Genomic DNA, 22,188 nt, shown 5'->3' with positions numbered 1-22,188 from the left:
TATGGACAGCTGCCAAATTTGTATGAAAAATTTTATGGACAAACTAATGATGCAAAATGGCTTCTTTGGGCATACCAAAGGCACCAAAAAAGTTTCAGCCGGATTAAAAAATACAAAAATTAAAATTAAAAAAAGAAGATCGATTTCGTAGAGAACTGCTCTTCTTTCTCTTTCACTTCTCAACTGTGTTGCCAGTAAAATGGGGAAAAAATGAAGCAGTGTTGCTAGCAGCTGCACGAAATCAGCTGCATTTCAGCTAATGCTAGAGCAGTTGTTTTAATGCTGATTTGCTCTCACATTAGCTGTTTTACTGCAGATTAGCTGTTGAATGCTGGTTTACAGTCTATTTATGATTACGTTTAGTGCTGGCTGGTTACTTGGGGAGTTGCTTACAACATTTTTTGATTTTTTGCAATTCCGAGAAGCGCTTCTAGAATGAAATTTTATTTCAAACATTCATTCATCGTTCAAAACAAAAAAAAATAATAATGTTACTTTTCGATACTCGAGTTGAAAAGTTCAACTTTTCAGCATCCATTACAGTGCTGAAAAGTAGAATTTTTCAGCACTGGTATTGAATGGTATTAATTTTCCATTCCGAGGGGGACGTCCCTCCGCGATAACACACTAAACGCTCAAAAACGTGCCGACCCTCGAGTTTTCACATAACGACACCTTAATTTTGGTATAGGGATAAGTAAGTCGTTTCGTTTCTCCAGAAGGATAGGAAAAGTTGAATGTTTTACAGCGGAATTGCAAAAATATATGTTTTTCTTTTAAATTTTATATTTTTTTACAGCTGTTACAGTTGTGCCTAAACATTACATCACGGAGTTTTTAAATTTAGAAGCCAAAATCCAGCTCTACTGGCTTCAAATAAATACGACATTTTCCCCTATGGCCTAAAAATTAAGCTTTCGAAGCTTTAAAAGCTTACAAGACAGATTTTTGATCCCTTGGATACAGATGAGCATCATTTGGCAACACTGGTTCTAATTTGACATTTTGATTCAAAACAGCGAAAAATGTGTGCGATTGTTTACCATTGAATGTGGGTATCGAAAAATAACAATTTTCGCGTCAATTTGTGGCGTTTTTAAGCAAGTTTAACTTAAAATAAGTGCAACTCATTAAGCCACAATGAATATCGTTCAAAAGAAGCTACTAGCCGGCGGATTTTCCTGGATAAACTTAACCCGGCGATTAGGTAACATTCCTTCAAAGTAGCCTGCTTCGTTTTACGATTTTCAACCATTCCTCCCAGGTCCAGTGTCCTTCTCCACCAAACCGGAACCACTTCCCTCGGCATCACGTGCCACGAGCAACACTTCAACCACCACCACCACCTCCTCAACCTCCGGCGGAAGCTCGGAGCGTAAAAGCATCGTCCCGCCCGACTACCGCTTCGTGTACCAGGAGTTTTTGCCGGACCCCAAGATCGAATGGCGCAACCCGATCCGTGAGAAGCTCGAACGGCTGGACATGCTGGACCGGCGGGCCAACATCGACATTCCGGAGTTTTACGTCGGTTCGGTGGTGGCCGTCACGTGCTCGGACGTGCACGCCGTGGGAAAGACGTCGCGCTTTCTGGGCATTTGTATTCTGCGCGAAAAGTGTGGCCTCCGGGCGCGGTTCATCCTGCGCAACGTGGTGGACAACCAGGGCGTCGAGGTGATGTACGACATGTACGATCCGACGCTGCTGAAGGTGGAAGTGCTGCGGCTGGAGAAGCGATTGGACGAACATTTGCTTTACTTGCGTGACGCCCTGGACGAGTACAGCACGTTCGACCTGAACATGGAGGCGGAGATTCTGCCCGAGGGAGCGCCGGTGCCGGTGAATGACGTCAAGGTGACGCTTAAGCCGCGACCCTGGTACGCCCGCTGGGAGCGGCACAACCTGGCCGGAGTGGCCAACGTGGACGAGCACACGAACGAGAAGAAGGCACGCAAGGCGGCGCGAGTGGCCACCCCGTGGGAGCGGTTCGACTTGATGAAGCAGTACCGGCGAACGATTCCGGACGAGGAGCAGAAGGAGATCTTCGCCGAGGTGTACTCGCAGCTGCACCAGCTCGAGCTGACGCGGAAGAAGCTCAAGCGGAAGCGCACCTTTGTGAAGCCGACGAAGTTGGCTTAAAAGGCCTGTGGGGGTTGGCGTGTAGAGTTAGCATTTTTTGTCGCTTTTTGAAAATATAGAAGGATGAGGAAAAAATATGTATTTTTTTTATATTTTTTCAAAAAGAAAACGGGATTAGAACGTCTCCTGTTAGAGAGAACTTACCCAGCTTACAGAGTCGTGTTGGTTTATGTCACTGCAATTTTAAACTAACATGATGGTGGGTGTCTTTACTAAACTCCTTGTAGGTATGCAAAAAGCCGGACATTTGTTCATACACAGCTTTTCTCGAATGCGGACTTCAGTAAGTACTTGTTACGATGTATGATTATGCAAGTTATATCGATTTACTTTGAATCATCAACTGGAAATAATCGCCTTAAATCCACCCACTTGCTGCCAGAAAACGCATATATCTGGAGTTTTTTTTGATAAGGACCAATAAACCAAATTTTCAGTTTTTGCTTTTTGGGTGTTTTTCAATACCCCTGACTCAAGGCGGTTCTAAAAACACCCAAAAAGCAAAAACTGGAAATTTGGTTTATTGGACCTTTAAAAAAAAAAAACTCCAGATATTCCTATTTTGAAATTTTGTATAAGTTTTGACTTCTACCACAGACAAACAGACATGAAAGTCGAGGTCACTAACTTGTCCCAAAAATGTAACGGTCATTTTTCAAAAATCATACAGCATGGTTTATGCTTTCCGGATTCACCGCCAGAGGCGCCTTTGTGCTCAGCGGCCAGCGCTTGTTTTTCAAATGACAGCTTTGAGCTATCTTTCTGTTTTGTTTTGGTTTGGCAGCAAACACGTGGAGCATTTTTCGAAAATCTTCGGATCAAATTCGTTTTTCATGTGACCTCGCGTCGGATCGATGTTTTCTTCTGCTGAATTAACAGAACCGCGAGGTGATTACGCACGGCCGCTTTCAGAATCTATTGATCCGGTGGAATAGGCTACGCTTGTGGCTATGAAGATGGTAGATCCTGGAATAACCGGTGCAAAAAGGGCAAGTTCCCATCCCCCCCTCTCCTCCTCCAGCTACACAGCCTAGTTCTTCTTGGCGCGTTTGTTGTCACGTTAAAATTAACGTGGTGGAAGATTCCGCGGTGCGTAGAGTGGCCAATGCCTTGTGCAGGCGCCCAACGGAATTTTCTAGCTGCTAGGTTAGCTAGGCCATCTAAAACAGACAACTGGGGTCTTCCATCACCAACCTACCCTGAGTCACCGTATTTTATCTAGGAACAGTAGACGGAAGAAACAAACTGACCCTGGAGCCACGATTCTCCATCGGGCGTCTGAATGGGTTAATTCCGTCGAAACGGAACGTCTATTTTCTTTCTTGTACCTTCTGACATCCTAGAACCGGCGGCAGCGCCGAGTGCTTTGCCCACTTGATTACATCCTGAGCACTGCGGTGAGGAGGGTCGTCACCGCTGTTGTCTCCACAATGGAGCATATTTCGTTGAGCAAAAGACCGCATCCCCAAAAGATGGAATCGCCAACATTGCAGCCGCCTTGAGCGATCGAGTAACGGCAGGAGGATATTCCGGCGAAATGATCACATTTTTTCTCTTAGCCTGCAACGGCTCATTTTCAATGTTTTGTTTTGGTTTGCCTTTTGGTGCAATTCTGCATAGGTTGACATACACACATACGCATGCCCTAATGTCATTCAGGAAGAGGAGATTCTAGGAATCGTAGATAGGTGTCGTTAGTGAGCAAGCAAAATTCAAATTCAAATTGGTCCTACTTTTGAACAAAAATGTGTTCTAAGTTTCATGTCTGTTTGTCTGTGCTTCTACTGCGGGATGATACGCAAGTATTTGAGGGGTTTAATCTGTATGCTACCTTTGAAGGAGAGACCGGTTTCTCCAAATCTTCTTTATACTCTGGTATATTGAAAGTCTGAAAGCCAAACAACCCGCAACCCTGGATTCTTCAGTTATACATAAAAAAAAAACTAAATCAGCCTACGTCACGGCAGTTTTGCTTTACGCGTTTTTCTGCTTTGTCGCCATTTCAGATTGAAGGTATAATGCAAAGAGAATGTGTCGAGATATCTATATCGGAATGAAAATGAAGATTAAAAGGTGAAGAAAAAACAGTTAAAATATGGAAAAATACTTACCAACTCAAAACCCAAAATTCGCTTTTAATCGTAAAGGTAATTACATAAAGCTGACGTGAAGTCTGCTTTTGAAGTCCGTACTGGAAATTAGTAGCTTGCCTTTTTGGCGAAGGTTGAACCCTGGAATTTTTTTTTTAAAGGTCCAATAAACTAAATTTTCAGTTTTGCTTTTGGGTGTTTTTGAAACCGCCTTGAGTCAGGGGTATTAAAAACACCCAAAAAGCAAAAACTGGAAATTAGGTTTATTAGACATATTCAAAAAAAAAAAAAACTCCAGAACTTTTTAATGTGACTTCCTAGACAAACCTTACCTATACTTAACAACTCAGAATCAAACAATGAACAGAAACAACTTTAGTAAAGACAAATTTTGATAATCATCAACCTTGAAGGAGGTTGAATCATCAAAAATATATTTTTCAAAAAACTTCAAAATTTCTCCGAAACTTCAATTGCAATCCGTTAAAGTCAAATTGCAATTGAATTCCCGTTGAAATTTTTAATCTTTTTTTTTTTTTGAAAAATACACTTAAATACTTTTTTAAAAATGCATGAAAATACTTTGTTGTCCTTCAAATGTTGGCACTATCGTAAATTGAAAACTATGACTAACGATCGATAAAATTTCGATATGTGTTCAAAGCTTGTTTTCAAAAAAAAAAATAATAGACCAAACATTCCAAAATTCTGAAATTCAAAAATTAACAAATAAAAAAATCAACAAGAAAACATTTGGAAATCGGGAATTAAAAGTTTGAGAAATAAATCTAAAACTAGAAGCACAAAAATTAAAATCATAAAATTAAACCTTTTTAAAAAATCCAAAGAACTTTAATATTAATTAAATAAATTTCCATATTTTTTTCAAAAAGGACCTACAAGCTATTGTCTTTTATTGGACATGTTCAAAAAAAACTCTAGATTTTTCATTTCCAAATCCAAATATGCATTTTTTTTTATCATCCGGATTTTGGAAATCTTTAAAATTATTTAAAAACATGAATATTTTCAAAAATCATTAAAAATTTTAAATTTTCTGTATTTTTAAGTTTATGTCCCTCGACGCTTATCAATGTCTAGTGGGGGGAAAAATAATCAAAAATTAAATTACAAACCGAGGTACTAAAATTTGAATGTCAAAAGCGTTTTAAAATGCATTTTACATCAGCCCAGTTGATTTACAAAATATCAAAGTACATCCTAAATATGATTTTCAACGCAGGAAAATGCACTTCAAATTGACTTCTGTTTCCATAAGAACTTCTATTTCCCTGATTTTTGTGCCCGATTTTGACATTGACAAATTTTATAATTTACTTTTATTGAAAAAAATAGAAACAACCTAAACATTTAATATTCATGATTTGTTTACATTATTTTAATCTTTTATCGTTGGATTTTTTTAAAATTTGTTAAAAATTAAAAATGATTTTTTTAATTTTAGGTTTTTTAAATTACATAAATTTAAACCCTTTGAACATCAGAATTGAAAAAAAAAATCAAGAGCTTTGCACATTTTTGGATTGATATTTAAAAAAAAAGTCTGACGCATTTATTACTTGGGAAATTAAAAAAATAGATTTTTTAAATTTAAACTTTGAAAAATACTAAAAACGGCCTGAGATGTAATATTTATGATTATTTTCTCATTAATTTAAATTTATATCGCTGATTTTTTTTAATTTGCTAAAAGTTTTTAAACATCTAATTTTTTTTAAATTTTAAATTTTCGCTAAAATAAATAAAATTTACATCTTAGAATTACACATCAATAACATAAAATACCATTGTGAATATGGAATAAAGTCAGGGTAACGGTTTCGTTGGGGTACTCGTAATTTGAGCTAAATTAATGCAGAAAAGACCAATGAATAACACTACTCTATAAATTTTTAAAGTTAATGCCAGTGAACGCTTTATTTTTATCAAGGTATGATAGATTTGTGTTCCCTGAAACAAGCTCCAATCAACAGAATTACATTTTAGTGAAGTTTCTACCAATAAATGAGCAATTCCAGCCCAAAACAAGAATTTTTTAGGTTCATTTTTCTCGACCCTCTCCGATTTCAATGAAACTTTGTAGACATGTTATCCTAGGCATATATAAGCCATTTTTGTGTATATGGAGCCAGTTACACTCGATAATGACATTTGAGAAGGGCGTAAGTGTTTTAAATATTTTTGTATTTCGTAATTTAAATACTGCTGTTTCTCAAAGCCGTTGCATCGTATCAAAAGTGGTCAAAGACAAACTTGTAGGAAATTTTACGGGCTTTCCGAAAAAAAATACACTGAAAGAAAAAAATACTCCACTTTTATGAGATTTTTTGATTTTTAAGTTTAAAGTCAAATTTGAAGGTGAGCCCACGATTTTTTTCGTTCAAAATTTTTGTGAAAATAGCCTAAGATGTAACAAAAAGACTCCCGAAAAATGCAGGATGGAGCAACTCCCCTAAAAAAATACAAAAATCATTTTCTGAAACTGTTTTTTTTTGAAAAGTGCTCTAAACGTCAACATTTTCAAAAACCGAACACGAGAGTCGATAGCTTATATCTGTAAGCCCATACATCCAATTGAAATGTAGTCAAAGACAAACTTATGGGAAATTTGACGAGCTTTTCGGTAAAAATATTTTCGAGACTGAAAAGTCAAGTCTGTTAAATAGAAATTGCTAAAAACCATCAAAAAACCAAAATTTTTTCAACATTTTTATTTTTAAAACCGCTGTAACTTTACAAGGATTGGACTTAGGACAATGGTCAATATGGAGACTTTTATGTAAAATTGCCTGGAGAATCGACTCTCGTATTCGGTTTTTGAAAATTTTGACGTTTAGAGCACTTTTAAAAAAAACTGTTCCAGAAAATGGTTTGTTTTTTTAGGTGAGTTGCTCCATCCTGCATTTTTCGTGAGTCTTTTTGTTACATCTTAGGCTATTTTCACAAAAAATTTGAACGAAAAAAATAGTGGGCTCACCTTCAAATCTGACTTTTAAACTTAAAAATCAAAAAATCTCATAAAAGTGGAGTGTATTTTTCTTTCAGTGTATTTTTTTTCGAAAAGCCCGTTTAATTTCCTACAAGTTTGTCTTTGACCACTTTTTGATACGATGCAACGGCTTCGATATACAGCAATATTTAAATTACGAAATACAAAAATATTTAACCAGGGCTGCGGAGTCGGGTCATACTTCAAACGACTCCGACTCCGACTCCAACTCCGGCTTTCTCAGATTAGCTGACTCCGACTCCGACTCCGGCTCCGGCTTTGAACAAATGGTTGGCTCCGACTCCGACTCCGACTCCGGCCTACCAACTCTAGCCGACTCCGACTCCAGCTTTCAACAAATGGTTGGCTCTGACTCCGACTCCGACTCCACATATTTTTAAATGTTTCAAAAGTTAGTTAACTATTATTAGTTAATTATTTTTAAAACATTGATAAATAGGATTATTTAAATAATCTCTAAGCGTCATGTTTTTCTCAAGAAAAATATGTTAAGTAAAAGTAAAGCAAAGTAAATAAACGGAAAAAAAGTTTCTAGGTTAAAAGTTTTATACGTTACGGAAACAGAAATCAAAAAATATCTTCAGTTTTAGAGGCATTTTGAGAAGAACAGTTTTGTAAGTAAATTTGGATTTATTTGCTTAACCTCAAATCTGAAAATATTTTTTTCAAAGCTAATAAATTTAAATATTTATCTGTTATTTTTGAATGAATAACTAAAAGAAACCTGGCCTTAATGATCTATTGAACATTAAAATTCAATTTGCTCACTTTCAGGCTGACATTTGTAAGAAGCACAGTGACAGGCACCTTGTTTTTAAATGACAATTTTAAACGAAACATTTTATTTTTGTTTTTTTTAGACGTACATGGACATCACGCCATGGCTGAAGGAGATTATTATTGCAAATTAATGTATCTAAACAATTTCTTCGTGGAAAGGACGCTTAAGATGTCCTTTTCAAATATCTGTGACATAGAAAATATTTTAACCTGGAAATTTTTAATTTATTTTAATTTTAAAGTTATACTTTAATAATATACTTTAAAAAGGAGGCGCACGATACTTCGTAAATCTTCACCTGAAACGAAGCTTTATGGATGATCTTGCGCCTCCATCAAAATATATGAAAAAAACTTAAAATATGTTAAAAAACAAATAACCAAAATTTTTAATTTATTTTAATTTTAAAATTTTATATACTTTAAAAGGAGGCGCACGATACTTCGTGAATCTTCACCCAAAACGAAACTTTATGGATGATCTTGCGTCTCCATCAAAATATATGAAAAAACTTAATATATATTAAAAAACAAATAACCACAAGTAAAATATTTTCTAGGTCACAAATATTTCATTTTTTTAAGGTACATTGAATTGCAATGGCGTGGGACATACAGTATGAGAAAATTCGTACCAGTTGATAATATTTTGATTCTGTTTTTTTATCTATAATATTTGAAAAATATTATAAAATCCTATATTTTGTTCTATACATTTTTTTATTAGTTCATTTTTGTACTGAATTCTTGAAATTTGTTCAATGATAATTTGCAACGATATCAAAATAGTTTACCTAAAATCAACATCAACATCAACAATCAATGATTATTTCAAATTTGTTGCAACTTCTTTTGACATTTTTTGTTAGTTTCAATTATTTTAAATGCAACACTTTGATTTTCTTGTACTCAGTTATAAACAAAATGCGCATGTGGAGTTCCAAGTAAGAGATTGTTATTATCGTTGATTATTTGTTACAAAAGTTAAACTGTTAGTGACTCTTTTTCGATCTGCAAAAACAGTGATTACTATTTATAATCTTTTTATGTACCTCGTAAATTTTCCTAAAAAATTATATAACTGAAAACCTCTAAGACATTCGCTATCGGGGTAAGAGATGGCTTTGTGTGTACTTTTTTCAGAAATAACTGGATGAAATTTGGTCAAATTTTAATTGAAAGGGCACATAAATATAATCTAACTACATAACCAATATTTTTTTATTTTTTATTATTTTTTTTTGAATTATGATACTACATACTTGGGTAAGAGGTTTTCATTTAGTGATTATAGTGTAATAATACAATATTTTTTTTGAAATTAAATATGTCTTTATTGAACATTCTTATAATAATTACATTTCTTTTACATGATAAGTGGTATGGCCTAATGCTCTTCATCTTTGTTGTATTTTTCGTTTTATTATTAACTGATCACATTTATTTATTTGCTTCAAATTGTTTTACATTATTGCATTGAATTGATTACATTTGGGTAAAAAGAAAAAAAATCACTTTAACAACTAATCCTAACTTAAAACTAAAAAAAAACAAATCCATTGAAATATTCAAAATCACTAGAACGAGTAAACTACGAACTGTATTTTAAGATGAATGCTCCAAGAGTTCTTACTTGTTCCTGGCGAGTTTTGCACCCACGCAGAGTTGTTGTCATCTCGATGAAAATGTTCAGAAGTTCTTGTGGTGAAAACAGGTCACTACTGCCTTCACCCGTTGATGTTGGTTGGTTTTCCCTCGGTTGCTGACTGAAGCCTGGAGGTGTTGTATGCTCTGCAACTCTTTGCCGCTGATTTAACGGCAATGGCTGCAGATTTGGAACCACTCGAACAGATCCTGCTCCTGGTGACGCCAAAGCAGGAAAATCCACGTCCGTGAAAGTTGGCGGTGTTTTGCGACGATTTGGTTGGTGCCTCGTCGTCGCTTGCTGCCGAATTTTTACAAACTCAGCACGTTTTGGGCAGCTTCGATTCTTGGTAGAATGGTCGCCGCCGCAATTGAAGCATTTCGCTTCGATGTTCTCGTTGATTGTTTCGCAAGCTTGTGTTTTGTGCTCACCTCCGCAGGTTGAACAACGACTCTTGATGAAACAGTTCCTTCCACCATGTCCAAACTGCAAGCAATTCGAACATTGTGTCACGTCACGGTGCACTGGGCGATAACGTTCCCAAGTCACGATGATGTTGAAAATTGCCCGAACTGCTTTCAGCTCAGACGGCGTTGTCGATCCTCTCTCGAGATGAACCAGGTACAGTTGATCACGATACTTGATGTCCTTGTTGTGTCTCGTCATCTTGAAGACTTCGATTACGTTCAACTTAAGAGTTTTGAGCTCTTCTTTCAACACATTCACATCCATGTCGTACAGGCCTCGGAGGACCTGTTTCATGGGGCGTTTACCTGGATCGTCATGGCTGTAGTATTCAATCTTTGTGTTGTTCAGGAAATCCCGAACGTAGTTGTAATCCTTTCTGGTAGGTAGCAGAATTTTGAGTCCATCAGCACACAAGCGAATGGAAGCTCGTAAAGCACCAGATTTGATAAACCCGGTCAGCCACTTTCGCACCGAATCCGATGACGATGTTTTCACAAAAATGGGTGGCAACTTTTCCCGTCGTTCAAATTCTTCCTTCTCGCTCACGTCCACAGGGAGGGTAGCGAACTGGTTTCCAGACAATTTTTGAGCGTCTTTGCTCAAACTGCCTGTCTTTGCAGGTAGCGCTTCGGCATTCTTTAGCTTCTTCAAATCTGCCGATCCTGCTGGTGAGGACCGCCTCTTTTTCTTGCCCTGAGGCATTTTTGCACTTTTAAGCACTTTTCAGGAGCTAAAATCCAGGAGTACCTCACTGAATGATGGTCCACAAAGGAATAATAATAATACAATAAGTGCTTTTCAATCACACTAAAAGCTTCAAAAACATAATGGCATCTGATAAATCAATTAATATAAGATGTTTTGTAAATTAAGCTGTTATATAAGAAATACTGAACCATAAAAATAATTTTGTTGAATTTAAGATAACTCCGGCTCCGACTCCGACTCCGGGTTATCAGAAATCTCCGGCTCCAACTCCGACTCCGACTCCAGCTCTTAAAATTTAGCCGACTCCGGCTCCGAGTCCGACTCCAGCTGTTCGAGTTTTGACGACTCCGACTCCGACTCTGACTCCAGGTCCCCAAAAAGATCCGACTCCACCGACTCCGGCTCCGACTCCGACTCCGACTCCACAGCCCTGTATTTAACACACTTACGCCCTTCTCAAATGTCATTATCGAGTGTAACTGGCTCCATTTACACAAAAGTGGCTTATATATGTCTACAAAATTTCGTTGAAATCGGAGAGGGTCGGGTACAACCGATTCCCTATTTGACATGGAATTGCTCAAATAAAATTGTAAATTTCGGGTATAGTTTCCTTTAGTATAGTTTTACATAACTTACTGCAGTTTTAACTTTTTTTTTTAAGTTTTGTAAACGAAAATGTCCAGCTTTTGTAAACATGCTTAATTTTGGTCTAGAAAATAATATTTTATGTTTTTAAATATTTTACATACTAAACTTGTTATATTTTGAACACAAACATACATGTTTTATGTGAAATTGCTGTAACTTACAGAAAATTAAAAGTTTGGATCAATAAGAAACATTTTGCTTAAGATTTCTTCAAAATGTTGAAAGGGGGATCAAGTTACCCTTAACATTTTTAAAATGCCGGTTTAAAATATTTTTTTAAAACGCTTGGCATGATTCGAAGAGTTCATCTGATGAAATACCCTTATTAGCTAAACATAGATGAATGTTTAAGCTTGCAATACATGCAAAGCGATACAAAAAAAGGGATCAAGTCTCCCCACTCTCCCCTAAGAGTTATGGAATCATGCACCCCCTTATTTTTTATACGCCCACAGATAAACGTGCGTGCGCATGGTTTCGTAAGCTGATTGCATAGCATTTAATCCTAAATTTACCATTTTATTTATTAGCAGCGAATTCACTAAAACTCAATTCTGTCGATTAGAGCGAGTTCAGGAAGCCTACGCCATGGCTGAAGGAGACTATTAGCATTTAATCCTAAATTTACCATTTTATTTATTAGCAGCGAATTCACTAAAACTCAATTCTGTCGATTAGAGCGAGTTCAGGAAGCCTACGCCATGGCTGAAGGAGACTATTATTGCAAATCAATGTACCTAAAAAAAAATCTTCGTCGGATGGCACTAAGAGGGTGCCTTTCAAATATCCGTGGCCTAGACAATATTTTATCCAGTTTTTTTTTATTATTTTTTTCAATTTTAGGTGTTTTGTAACAATTTCAGAAAAAGAAAAGAAAAATGTTCCCGGTTGATATGTAGGATCTCTCTTAAACAGTTCAAACGGTTATTTCAAAGGATTGCAGACTGGATTTCGTCATGTTAATGATGATTTTCAAGCAAAAGCTGTCTAGAAGTCGCACACCGCGAGTAGGAAAAAGGACGGGACGTGTTGATGCACCACTATTTTAAGGAGAAAAGGGAAATTCTCCACGGTATCTCCAAACATGTTTCGCTTGTAGCTTGACGGTTTTTGGTAAGTTTGAAGGTCTAGGATACGTCCTAAGCAAGTATTGCGACCAAACGAGTAATGTGTCCTTTTCCGTTATATTGAAAGTTATAAATTGAATTGAAATATTATTCTTAATTTGAGTCAATAGCAACTTTAATTTGACAGTCATATTTTTTTTGCAGATGTAAACAGTGGTGCTGATAAGAAGCGTTTGAATATTTATTAAAACGGTTATTGAAAAATAGCCTCGATTTCTCTCACGCACACGAGGCGCAAAACAACTCCCCAACCACCAACCTCCCACGCACCGTCGATATGGTTGCTGCGATTTATTCCGAAAAATAACCGCACAAACACCATCATTTTACTCGTTGCACGCACCCCGCAACGCAAAATTCGTCTAGTATGCCACGCTTCCTTATACAGTACACTCCGTACCTACTTCCTTCCTTCCTGATACCCAGCCGAACCTGGCACCGACGTCTTTTCGTTATACTTGAATGTACGTGCTACCAGGTTCAGGGGGACACGTGCCTCTAGAGCCCGGACGTCCCCTGTTGCATAACTTTGGGAGTTTCTTTATTCAAAAATCACATGTTGCTCACCCCCCCTGGAGGTAGGCAATCGGGAAAACGGGAAACGTGAAACTTGTTCACCCTACATTTCCGAGAAGGGAAGGGGTTAAAGAAAGTTTTGCGTCTCTTCAAAATTGGTTTAAAATGCAAACAGCCCGCCTGCCGCAGATTTAGCCAGATAGTCTCTAACGCCCTGGAAAATGAGCCATAATTTTGGGTTTTAAGGCCCATCAGGGTCGACTTGGTTAAGCCGAAACACATGTCGTCACCATACGCTCGGGTTCATCGATGGTAATCGTCCAGTTTTTCGGCAAAACACCAGACAAACCCCCTCCCAAACAACACACTAAACTCGACACTCGAGCGGTCGTTTCACTTTTAGGAGTTCGCCGAACTTGGCTCGTCCTCTCTTTGTGATCCACCGGCATTCAGCCCTTGAACCAGTGAACAGTCATGACCAAGAGGAGGAGGGTGGCACCGAAAAGGACTTATCGCCCCGGTGGCCCTTTGGACAGGAGTTCCCGGGAAACAACAGGGAGATTAAAACGTGTGCGGTTGGGTTTGTTATTAAAAGATTATTTCGGTGCACTCTGCTTTGGTGTGTGTGCCGTACCGGGACCCTTTTGCCTCCGTTGGTGAACTTACCTTCTGCGAACGAGCGTCGTTTGTTTTGTGAAGCCCGAACTACTTGGAAAATTGCATCCCTTATTCAGTTACACTTGAGGAATGCAGGGTCAAGCGGTTTTTTCTTGGTGGGAAAGTGTTGGGTCAAAAAATAAAATAAAAACACGCATTTAGGTATGCTCAATATTCAGTAGCTCTTAATTTATTGTCATAACTATAGATCACACTTCAGTTATTATTCTTTCAAAAATGCAAAATATATTGGAAATAATTTAGAAATAAAATCAAAAATCAAATTATACACTCGGCGACTCCACTGCGACAGAACCCAGGGAGACGACTCCTACACCTGGACTGAGCTAACGACCTAACCTCTAGGTTAGACCGGGGCGATTTACTTCTCCGTCCGACGGAAGGCGTTATCATACAAATCTCGTCTCGAAAAATGCCACCGGGACCTTCTGGGATCGAACCCAGACCGACTGGATGAGAGGCAACCACGCTTACCCCTACACCACGGGTTGCCTCATCAAGTTGTTATTTTTTTAATTTTTTATTTTATTATTTTCTTCAATGCAAAAGCCATTTTGATCTCGTGTTGAATGCTAATAATCAGCCAATTTATGATTTTTCTTAGTGCTGGATGGTTACTTGGGTAATGTTTGCAAAACAACTGGACAGGTGTATAAATCATTCAAAACACCTTTTGTCATTCAAATGTTGAAACCATGGCTCGTAAATTTAATTTTTAAACTTTTTTCTTGCCCCCTCGACTTTGGTCAGAGGCGAGGGACATAAACTTCAAAAAATATTTGCAAGGGCCTAAGGCCAATGCAAATATTTTTCAAAGTTTTGTCAAAAAAAAAAATAAAAAAATATAATAATAGAAAAACAAGCCATAGTCCCAACATTTTAATGCAAAAAGTGTTTTAAAATGAATTTAACACTAGTTCAGTTTGACCGAGGATTTGACAAAGATTTGACGAAAACAAAAACTTTGGCGAAAAAAAACCTTTTTGCGGTACAGTCATCCCACATATTCGGAACACCCACAAATTCGGCACACTTTTGTGGTAATTTGTCAATAGGATGCAAAATGCAACTTTTCTGTCGACCCTACTATTTTTAGGACCTTTATTTGGATATTCTCTTGCTATTTCACTTGTAAAAGTAGTACTTTTTAAACAAAAGCCTGCCTTTCAAGACTATTTTGTCAAGAGCAGCAAAACACTGCCTCCAAATTACCTGTTCCATGATTGTGGAGTGTTATTGTGCCTCCCACAATTGGGTCCTAAAATGAAGCTTAGATGGCTGATATTATTGTTCACAGCGATAAAGCTTATTTTTCTGAGTACAATGACCCTTTGTACGACCATAAAGAGCTTAAAATGGATTTTTAAATCAATTTTGAAAAATTAACCTCGCGGTCCTCCTTGGCAGAAAAGCTCCTACTTGACAGGTCGTTCCAAGGGGACCATAGTTGATCCATCGAAAAAAATGTTGTCTTGTCAAAAAAAAATTTGCATTAAAATGAAAAAAGTGATCAGAAATGGTTTTTAATCGTGTTTTTTACCGTTGTACATAAAAATTGGCATAGGGCTTTAGTACCCAATTGTGGAACACCTGAATTTAACTGATATTTTCACAAAAAAAAAGTTATCAGACCATTCATAAACCATTACAAGCATGATTTTGATTGGTTTCAGAGTGTGAAGTCATTATTTTGTAAAAAAAAAGTACTCCTGGAGAGAAAAAAAAAGTTTGCTTACATCGTAAGAAAAAAGTGTTCCGAATTTGTGGATTTCAAGGGTCAATGTTTTTCTTTAAAAACTTGATATAAAATGCAGAAATGTACAGCCGGTCTATACATCAATCGAAAGATCGTAAAAAAGCTTTCACATGAAGGTAAAAGCAAATCATTATGTTCTATTAACGATTTTCCATGATTTGTTGAATATTGGCTGATCTGTAAACTGTTCCGAATATGAGGGATGACTGTACTAAACATTGAAAATGTTCAAAGATTTAGTGGATGTGTTGCTTGAAATGATTAGAAATTTTGAAGATTTTTGAGAACATATTTTTTTTGGCCCCTGATTTTTCGGGCCGATTTTAAATGGAAGGATGACAAAAAATTTAAATTAAATTTGTACCAGCCTAAAATCCGTTGCGCGTTGCGCTTAATATGTTGTGCAATAATTTGAAATCAATACAAACATTTTTTGGTCCCCCAGTGTTGGATATTAACATTTAAAATTGAAGTCATTTAGATTTTTTCTCTTTTTCTCCTAATATTTCTGGGGAGATACAGGATAAATTTAGGTTTTTTTTACTGTCAAATCAACCCTCACCACTAATTAATAATTAATGTTCAAATGAAGTTCTAATTAGTTGCGTGAAACTATCTGCCTCCTGTTCATTAGTCATACAGCGCACATTGCACACGTGACAACCCACGCTGGGACCAACCGGCGAAACACGTGTTCACGCGTCCTCCCCTTCTCAAAACAGCCCAAAAATATCCCAAGTTAGACTGATGGACACGTTCGTAAACACTTCCATAAATCTTCAATCTTCGCCACCATCGAAGGGCGAGGCCACACAAACCACAAAAATCGGTCATTAATCTGGGGCTAGAATTATTACGTACTTCTAGTTCAGTTGGGGTGGGCGCCTCTTTTCTGGAAACAATTTTTGAATAGTTTTCGAAGCAGGGGAAAATAGCAAAAAAGGCCAGTCTACTCCATTGAACTTCTCATCGGGACAAACATTTTGAAACGGATTATTTTTCTATTATTAGGGTTAAAATATCTTCATTAAATTATTTTTTTTTCAAACTTAAAACTTTAATTTTTTTAATTTCTTAGAAAATTTGATAAAAAAAACTCATCTTTAGTTCTTTTCAAACTTTTTACAAAATTTTGGGTGACGGTGATAACCACCAACCTTTTTTCTTTGGGGAGTGAAAAGGGCCTAAACTAATTTCAAATTAGGAAAGTAATGAATACCTTATGGAATACACCCAACGCCAACGACCGAAATGAATTCATTTTTCTTGTTTTCCCCTGCCCATTTTTTTCCGGCAAGCCGTGGCAGGACAAACATTCCACCCGACATAGTTTGGGTTTCGGATTTTCCCTTTCGCTTTTCTTTTCAAGGGAGGGAAAGGTGGTCAGGGCTTTCTGTCTACTTGTGGGACTGCATGTTGCAAAAGTACATCGATCTTTTGTGCTTTCGTTTTCCTTTCAACGGGTCGGAAAATTTGAACCGATCCACCTACTAGAATTTGGGTTATTTTAATCAACATTTAAAAAAACTAAAAACTAAAAACTAAAAACTAAAAACTAAAAACTAAAAACTAAAAACTAAAAACTAAAAACTAAAAACTAAAAACTAAAAACTAAAAACTAAAAACTAAAAACTAAAAACTAAAAACTAAAAACTAAAAACTAAAAACTAAAAACTAAAAACTAAAAACTAAAAACTAAAAACTAAAAACTAAAAACTAAAAACTAAAAACTAAAAACTAAAAACTAAAAACTAAAAACTAAAAACTAAAAACTAAAAACTAAAAACTAAAAACTAAAAACTAAAAACTAAAAACTAAAAACTAAAAACTAAAAACTAAAAACTAAAAACTAAAAACTAAAAACTAAAAACTAAAAACTAAAAACTAAAAACTAAAAACTAAAAACTAAAAACTAAAAACTAAAAACTAAAAACTAAAAACTAAAAACTAAAAACTAAAAACTAAAAACTAAAAACTAAAAACTAAAAACTAAAAACTAAAAATTCTCATACATGTGTTTTTTAAATACTGTAAAAACCCAAAATACAGTAAACACAAACCTCTGCACGCCACGTGGCCTTGCAGGTCGATTGCAGCCTTTTTCCCAATCTCGTTTGCGAAAAATAGGGGGAAAATTTCTTCACCCTCACACACCTCCCAACCACAGCAGGCCGTGTAAACTCCCTCTGGAACACGTGTTTAACATCAAATTTGCTCGCCCAAGCAAAACTTCTTCATTGTGTTGCACATTTTCCTCGCCTCTCACACTGGCAACAAAACTTTCACTGGCGAACGGAAAATATTAACGAACAGAAGAAAAAAATAAAGCAGAAGAAAACTTTTTGCCCCGACACGAACCAAAACGTGAACTTTTTTTCTCGTCGTGGGGGTTTCCACTGGGTCGGTCGAAGCCCGGCAAGTTTGTGGGGCGCGCGGGAAAATCCCTGTTGGTCCTAGTAGGTTGGTTGGTAAACGGGGCTGTCTATGATTTTCATTTGCAGCCGAAAAGCGTCAGAAGGACAAACAAACAAGCTGCAGCTCATTTTGGGTGGGTTGCTTTGGTGGCACGAGAAACGAGAAAATTCAATTTTGTGGTGTTTGGTTCAACAAGGTGGCACCTGACCTCTGCGATTGAAAGTCCCAAAAATAGAGCAGCCTTGCATGAGTGGATGAGGATCTTTGGGTGGAGTTAATTGGAGTGGGTTGAATGGCCAGGTGAGAGCGACCGACTTCGTTAGATTCGGTGATTAATAGTTGAAAGAAGAACAGTAACTGATGATTTTTATACTTTTGTTTTTATACCAGCGAAAACAATTTTAATTTTGACTTAGTTGACTGTGTACAGTAAAGTATCATGAGTAAGCGTTACAAATATAATTTAAAAAAATACCAATGTTTTAAATGTATTTTTGATTCAAAAATTATTTTATATTTACCGATAAAAATTAAGAATATAATATAAATTTCTTCACTTGAAAAATTTTCACAATAATTTGTGATCGATTGTGGTTCTATTTTTGTCATACCGTCAAATGGGCAAATCGGGACTACAGTCTGAAAAATGCTAATAGTTTTAAAACCACCTAAAAGCTTGCGATTTGGAAAACGATGCACTATTTTTGTTGTTCTGTTGCTTATATACATATTCTCTCAGATTTCGGTAATTCGTTTTTTTATATTTTTTAATCCAGCTGAATCTTTTTTGGGGCCTTCGGTATGCCCAAAGAAGCCATTTTGCATCATTAGTTTGTCCATATAAATTTCCATACAAAAATGATATATGAAAATTCAAAAATCTGTATCTTTTAAAGGAATTTTTTGATAGGTTTGGTGTCTTCAGCAAACTTGCAACATGATTTTTTTTTATTTTTTGATATGTTTTAGGGGACATTAAGCCAACTTTTCATTTTACATCGAAAAATGAAGTTGAAAATTTCTTGCGACCAATATTTCGATTTTTTGAAAAAATCAGTATTAATAAAAAAATTCATAACTCGGTCGAAGATTTTTTGCACAACCTGGAATTTTTTTAAAAGTTGACATTTTATGTTAACATATCAAAAAACAAAAAAAAATAAAAGTAGTGTTTTTTGCAAATCAAGTTTTGGTGAGAAAAAGTTAAATTAAAAATCACATTTTTTTTACCGTGTACCATTTTTTCTGTGTAGTCCATATCCATACCTACAATATTGCCGAAGACACCAAATCGATCAAAAAATTCCTTCAAAAGATACAAATTTTTGAATTTTCATTCATCATTTCTATATGGACAGCTGCCAAATTTGTATGAAAAATTTTATGGACAAACTAATGATGCAAAATGGCTTCTTTGGGCATACCAAAGGCACCAAAAAAGTTTCAGCCGGATTAAAAAATACAAAAATTAAAATTAAAAAAAGAAGATCGATTTCGTAGAGAACTGCTCTTCTTTCTCTTTCACTTCTCAACTGTGTTGCCAGTAAAATGGGGAAAAAATGAAGCAGTGTTGCTAGCAGCTGCACGAAATCAGCTGCATTTCAGCTAATGCTAGAGCAGTTGTTTTAATGCTGATTTGCTCTCACATTAGCTGTTTTACTGCAGATTAGCTGTTGAATGCTGGTTTACAGTCTATTTATGATTACGTTTAGTGCTGGCTGGTTACTTGGGGAGTTGCTTACAACATTTTTTGATTTTTTGCAATTCCGAGAAGCGCTTCTAGAATGAAATTTTATTTCAAACATTCATTCATCGTTCAAAACAAAAAAAAATAATAATGTTACTTTTCGATACTCGAGTTGAAAAGTTCAACTTTTCAGCATCCATTACAGTGCTGAAAAGTAGAATTTTTCAGCACTGGTATTGAATGGTATTAATTTTCCATTCCGAGGGGGACGTCCCTCCGCGATAACACACTAAACGCTCAAAAACGTGCCGACCCTCGAGTTTTCACATAACGACACCTTAATTTTGGTATAGGGATAAGTAAGTCGTTTCGTTTCTCCAGAAGGATAGGAAAAGTTGAATGTTTTACAGCGGAATTGCAAAAATATATGTTTTTCTTTTAAATTTTATATTTTTTTACAGCTGTTACAGTTGTGCCTAAACATTACATCACGGAGTTTTTAAATTTAGAAGCCAAAATCCAGCTCTACTGGCTTCAAATAAATACGACATTTTCCCCTATGGCCTAAAAATTAAGCTTTCGAAGCTTTAAAAGCTTACAAGACAGATTTTTGATCCCTTGGATACAGATGAGCATCATTTGGCAACACTGGTTCTAATTTGACATTTTGATTCAAAACAGCGAAAAATGTGTGCGATTGTTTACCATTGAATGTGGGTATCGAAAAATAACAATTTTCGCGTCAATTTGTGGCGTTTTTAAGCAAGTTTAACTTAAAATAAGTGCAACTCATTAAGCCACAATGAATATCGTTCAAAAGAAGCTACTAGCCGGCGGATTTTCCTGGATAAACTTAACCCGGCGATTAGGTAACATTCCTTCAAAGTAGCCTGCTTCGTTTTACGATTTTCAACCATTCCTCCCAGGTCCAGTGTCCTTCTCCACCAAACCGGAACCACTTCCCTCGGCATCACGTGCCACGAGCAACACTTCAACCACCACCACCACCTCCTCAACCTCCGGCGGAAGCTCGGAGCGTAAAAGCATCGTCCCGCCCGACTACCGCTTCGTGTACCAGGAGTTTTTGCCGGACCCCAAGATCGAATGGCGCAACCCGATCCGTGAGAAGCTCGAACGGCTGGACATGCTGGACCGGCGGGCCAACATCGACATTCCGGAGTTTTACGTCGGTTCGGTGGTGGCCGTCACGTGCTCGGACGTGCACGCCGTGGGAAAGACGTCGCGCTTTCTGGGCATTTGTATTCTGCGCGAAAAGTGTGGCCTCCGGGCGCGGTTCATCCTGCGCAACGTGGTGGACAACCAGGGCGTCGAGGTGATGTACGACATGTACGATCCGACGCTGCTGAAGGTGGAAGTGCTGCGGCTGGAGAAGCGATTGGACGAACATTTGCTTTACTTGCGTGACGCCCTGGACGAGTACAGCACGTTCGACCTGAACATGGAGGCGGAGATTCTGCCCGAGGGAGCGCCGGTGCCGGTGAATGACGTCAAGGTGACGCTTAAGCCGCGACCCTGGTACGCCCGCTGGGAGCGGCACAACCTGGCCGGAGTGGCCAACGTGGACGAGCACACGAACGAGAAGAAGGCACGCAAGGCGGCGCGAGTGGCCACCCCGTGGGAGCGGTTCGACTTGATGAAGCAGTACCGGCGAACGATTCCGGACGAGGAGCAGAAGGAGATCTTCGCCGAGGTGTACTCGCAGCTGCACCAGCTCGAGCTGACGCGGAAGAAGCTCAAGCGGAAGCGCACCTTTGTGAAGCCGACGAAGTTGGCTTAAAAGGCCTGTGGGGGTTGGCGTGTAGAGTTAGCATTTTTTGTCGCTTTTTGAAAATATAGAAGGATGAGGAAAAAATATGTATTTTTTTTATATTTTTTCAAAAAGAAAACGGGATTAGAACGTCTCCTGTTAGAGAGAACTTACCCAGCTTACAGAGTCGTGTTGGTTTATGTCACTGCAATTTTAAACTAACATGATGGTGGGTGTCTTTACTAAACTCCTTGTAGGTATGCAAAAAGCCGGACATTTGTTCATACACAGCTTTTCTCGAATGCGGACTTCAGTAAGTACTTGTTACGATGTATGATTATGCAAGTTATATCGATTTACTTTGAATCATCAACTGGAAATAATCGCCTTAAATCCACCCACTTGCTGCCAGAAAACGCATATATCTGGAGTTTTTTTTGATAAGGACCAATAAACCAAATTTTCAGTTTTTGCTTTTTGGGTGTTTTTCAATACCCCTGACTCAAGGCGGTTCTAAAAACACCCAAAAGCAAAAACTGAAATTTGGTTTATTGGACCTTTAAAAAAAAAAAACTCCAGATATTCCTATTTTGAAATTTTGTATAAGTTTTGACTTCTACCACAGACAAACAGACATGAAAGTCGAGGTCACTAACTTGTCCCAAAAATGTAACGGTCATTTTTCAAAAATCATACAGCATGGTTTATGCTTTCCGGATTCACCGCCAGAGG

The 22,188-nt window shown here is 37.2% G+C and overlaps 2 protein-coding genes across 2 annotated transcripts; both read left to right on the top strand.

Annotated features, from left to right (window-relative positions):
• The first annotated feature begins 993 nt into the window (after positions 1-993).
• On the top strand, positions 994-2,213 carry LOC119770526 (39S ribosomal protein L19, mitochondrial-like). The gene is made up of 2 exons (XM_038265557.1): positions 994-1,207; positions 1,265-2,213. The coding sequence occupies exons 1-2, from the start codon at positions 1,141-1,143 to the stop codon at positions 2,134-2,136; spliced, it is 939 nt and encodes a 312-aa protein (XP_038121485.1). The 5' UTR covers positions 994-1,140; the 3' UTR covers positions 2,137-2,213.
• Positions 2,214-20,343: 18,130 nt separating this feature from the next.
• Positions 20,344-21,563, top strand: LOC6046222 (39S ribosomal protein L19, mitochondrial). The gene is made up of 2 exons (XM_001863416.2): positions 20,344-20,557; positions 20,615-21,563. Exons 1-2 carry the CDS (start codon positions 20,491-20,493, stop codon positions 21,484-21,486), a joined length of 939 nt encoding a protein of 312 aa, XP_001863451.2. The 5' UTR covers positions 20,344-20,490; the 3' UTR covers positions 21,487-21,563.
• Positions 21,564-22,188: the final 625 nt, after the last annotated feature.

The sequence above is a fragment of the Culex quinquefasciatus genome, chromosome 3 (assembly GCF_015732765.1).
Source record: "Culex quinquefasciatus strain JHB chromosome 3, VPISU_Cqui_1.0_pri_paternal, whole genome shotgun sequence".
NCBI lineage: Eukaryota > Metazoa > Arthropoda > Insecta > Diptera > Culicidae > Culex > Culex quinquefasciatus.
Note: the sequence above shows the minus strand (reverse complement) of the source record. Positions and strands in the feature narration are given on the sequence as shown.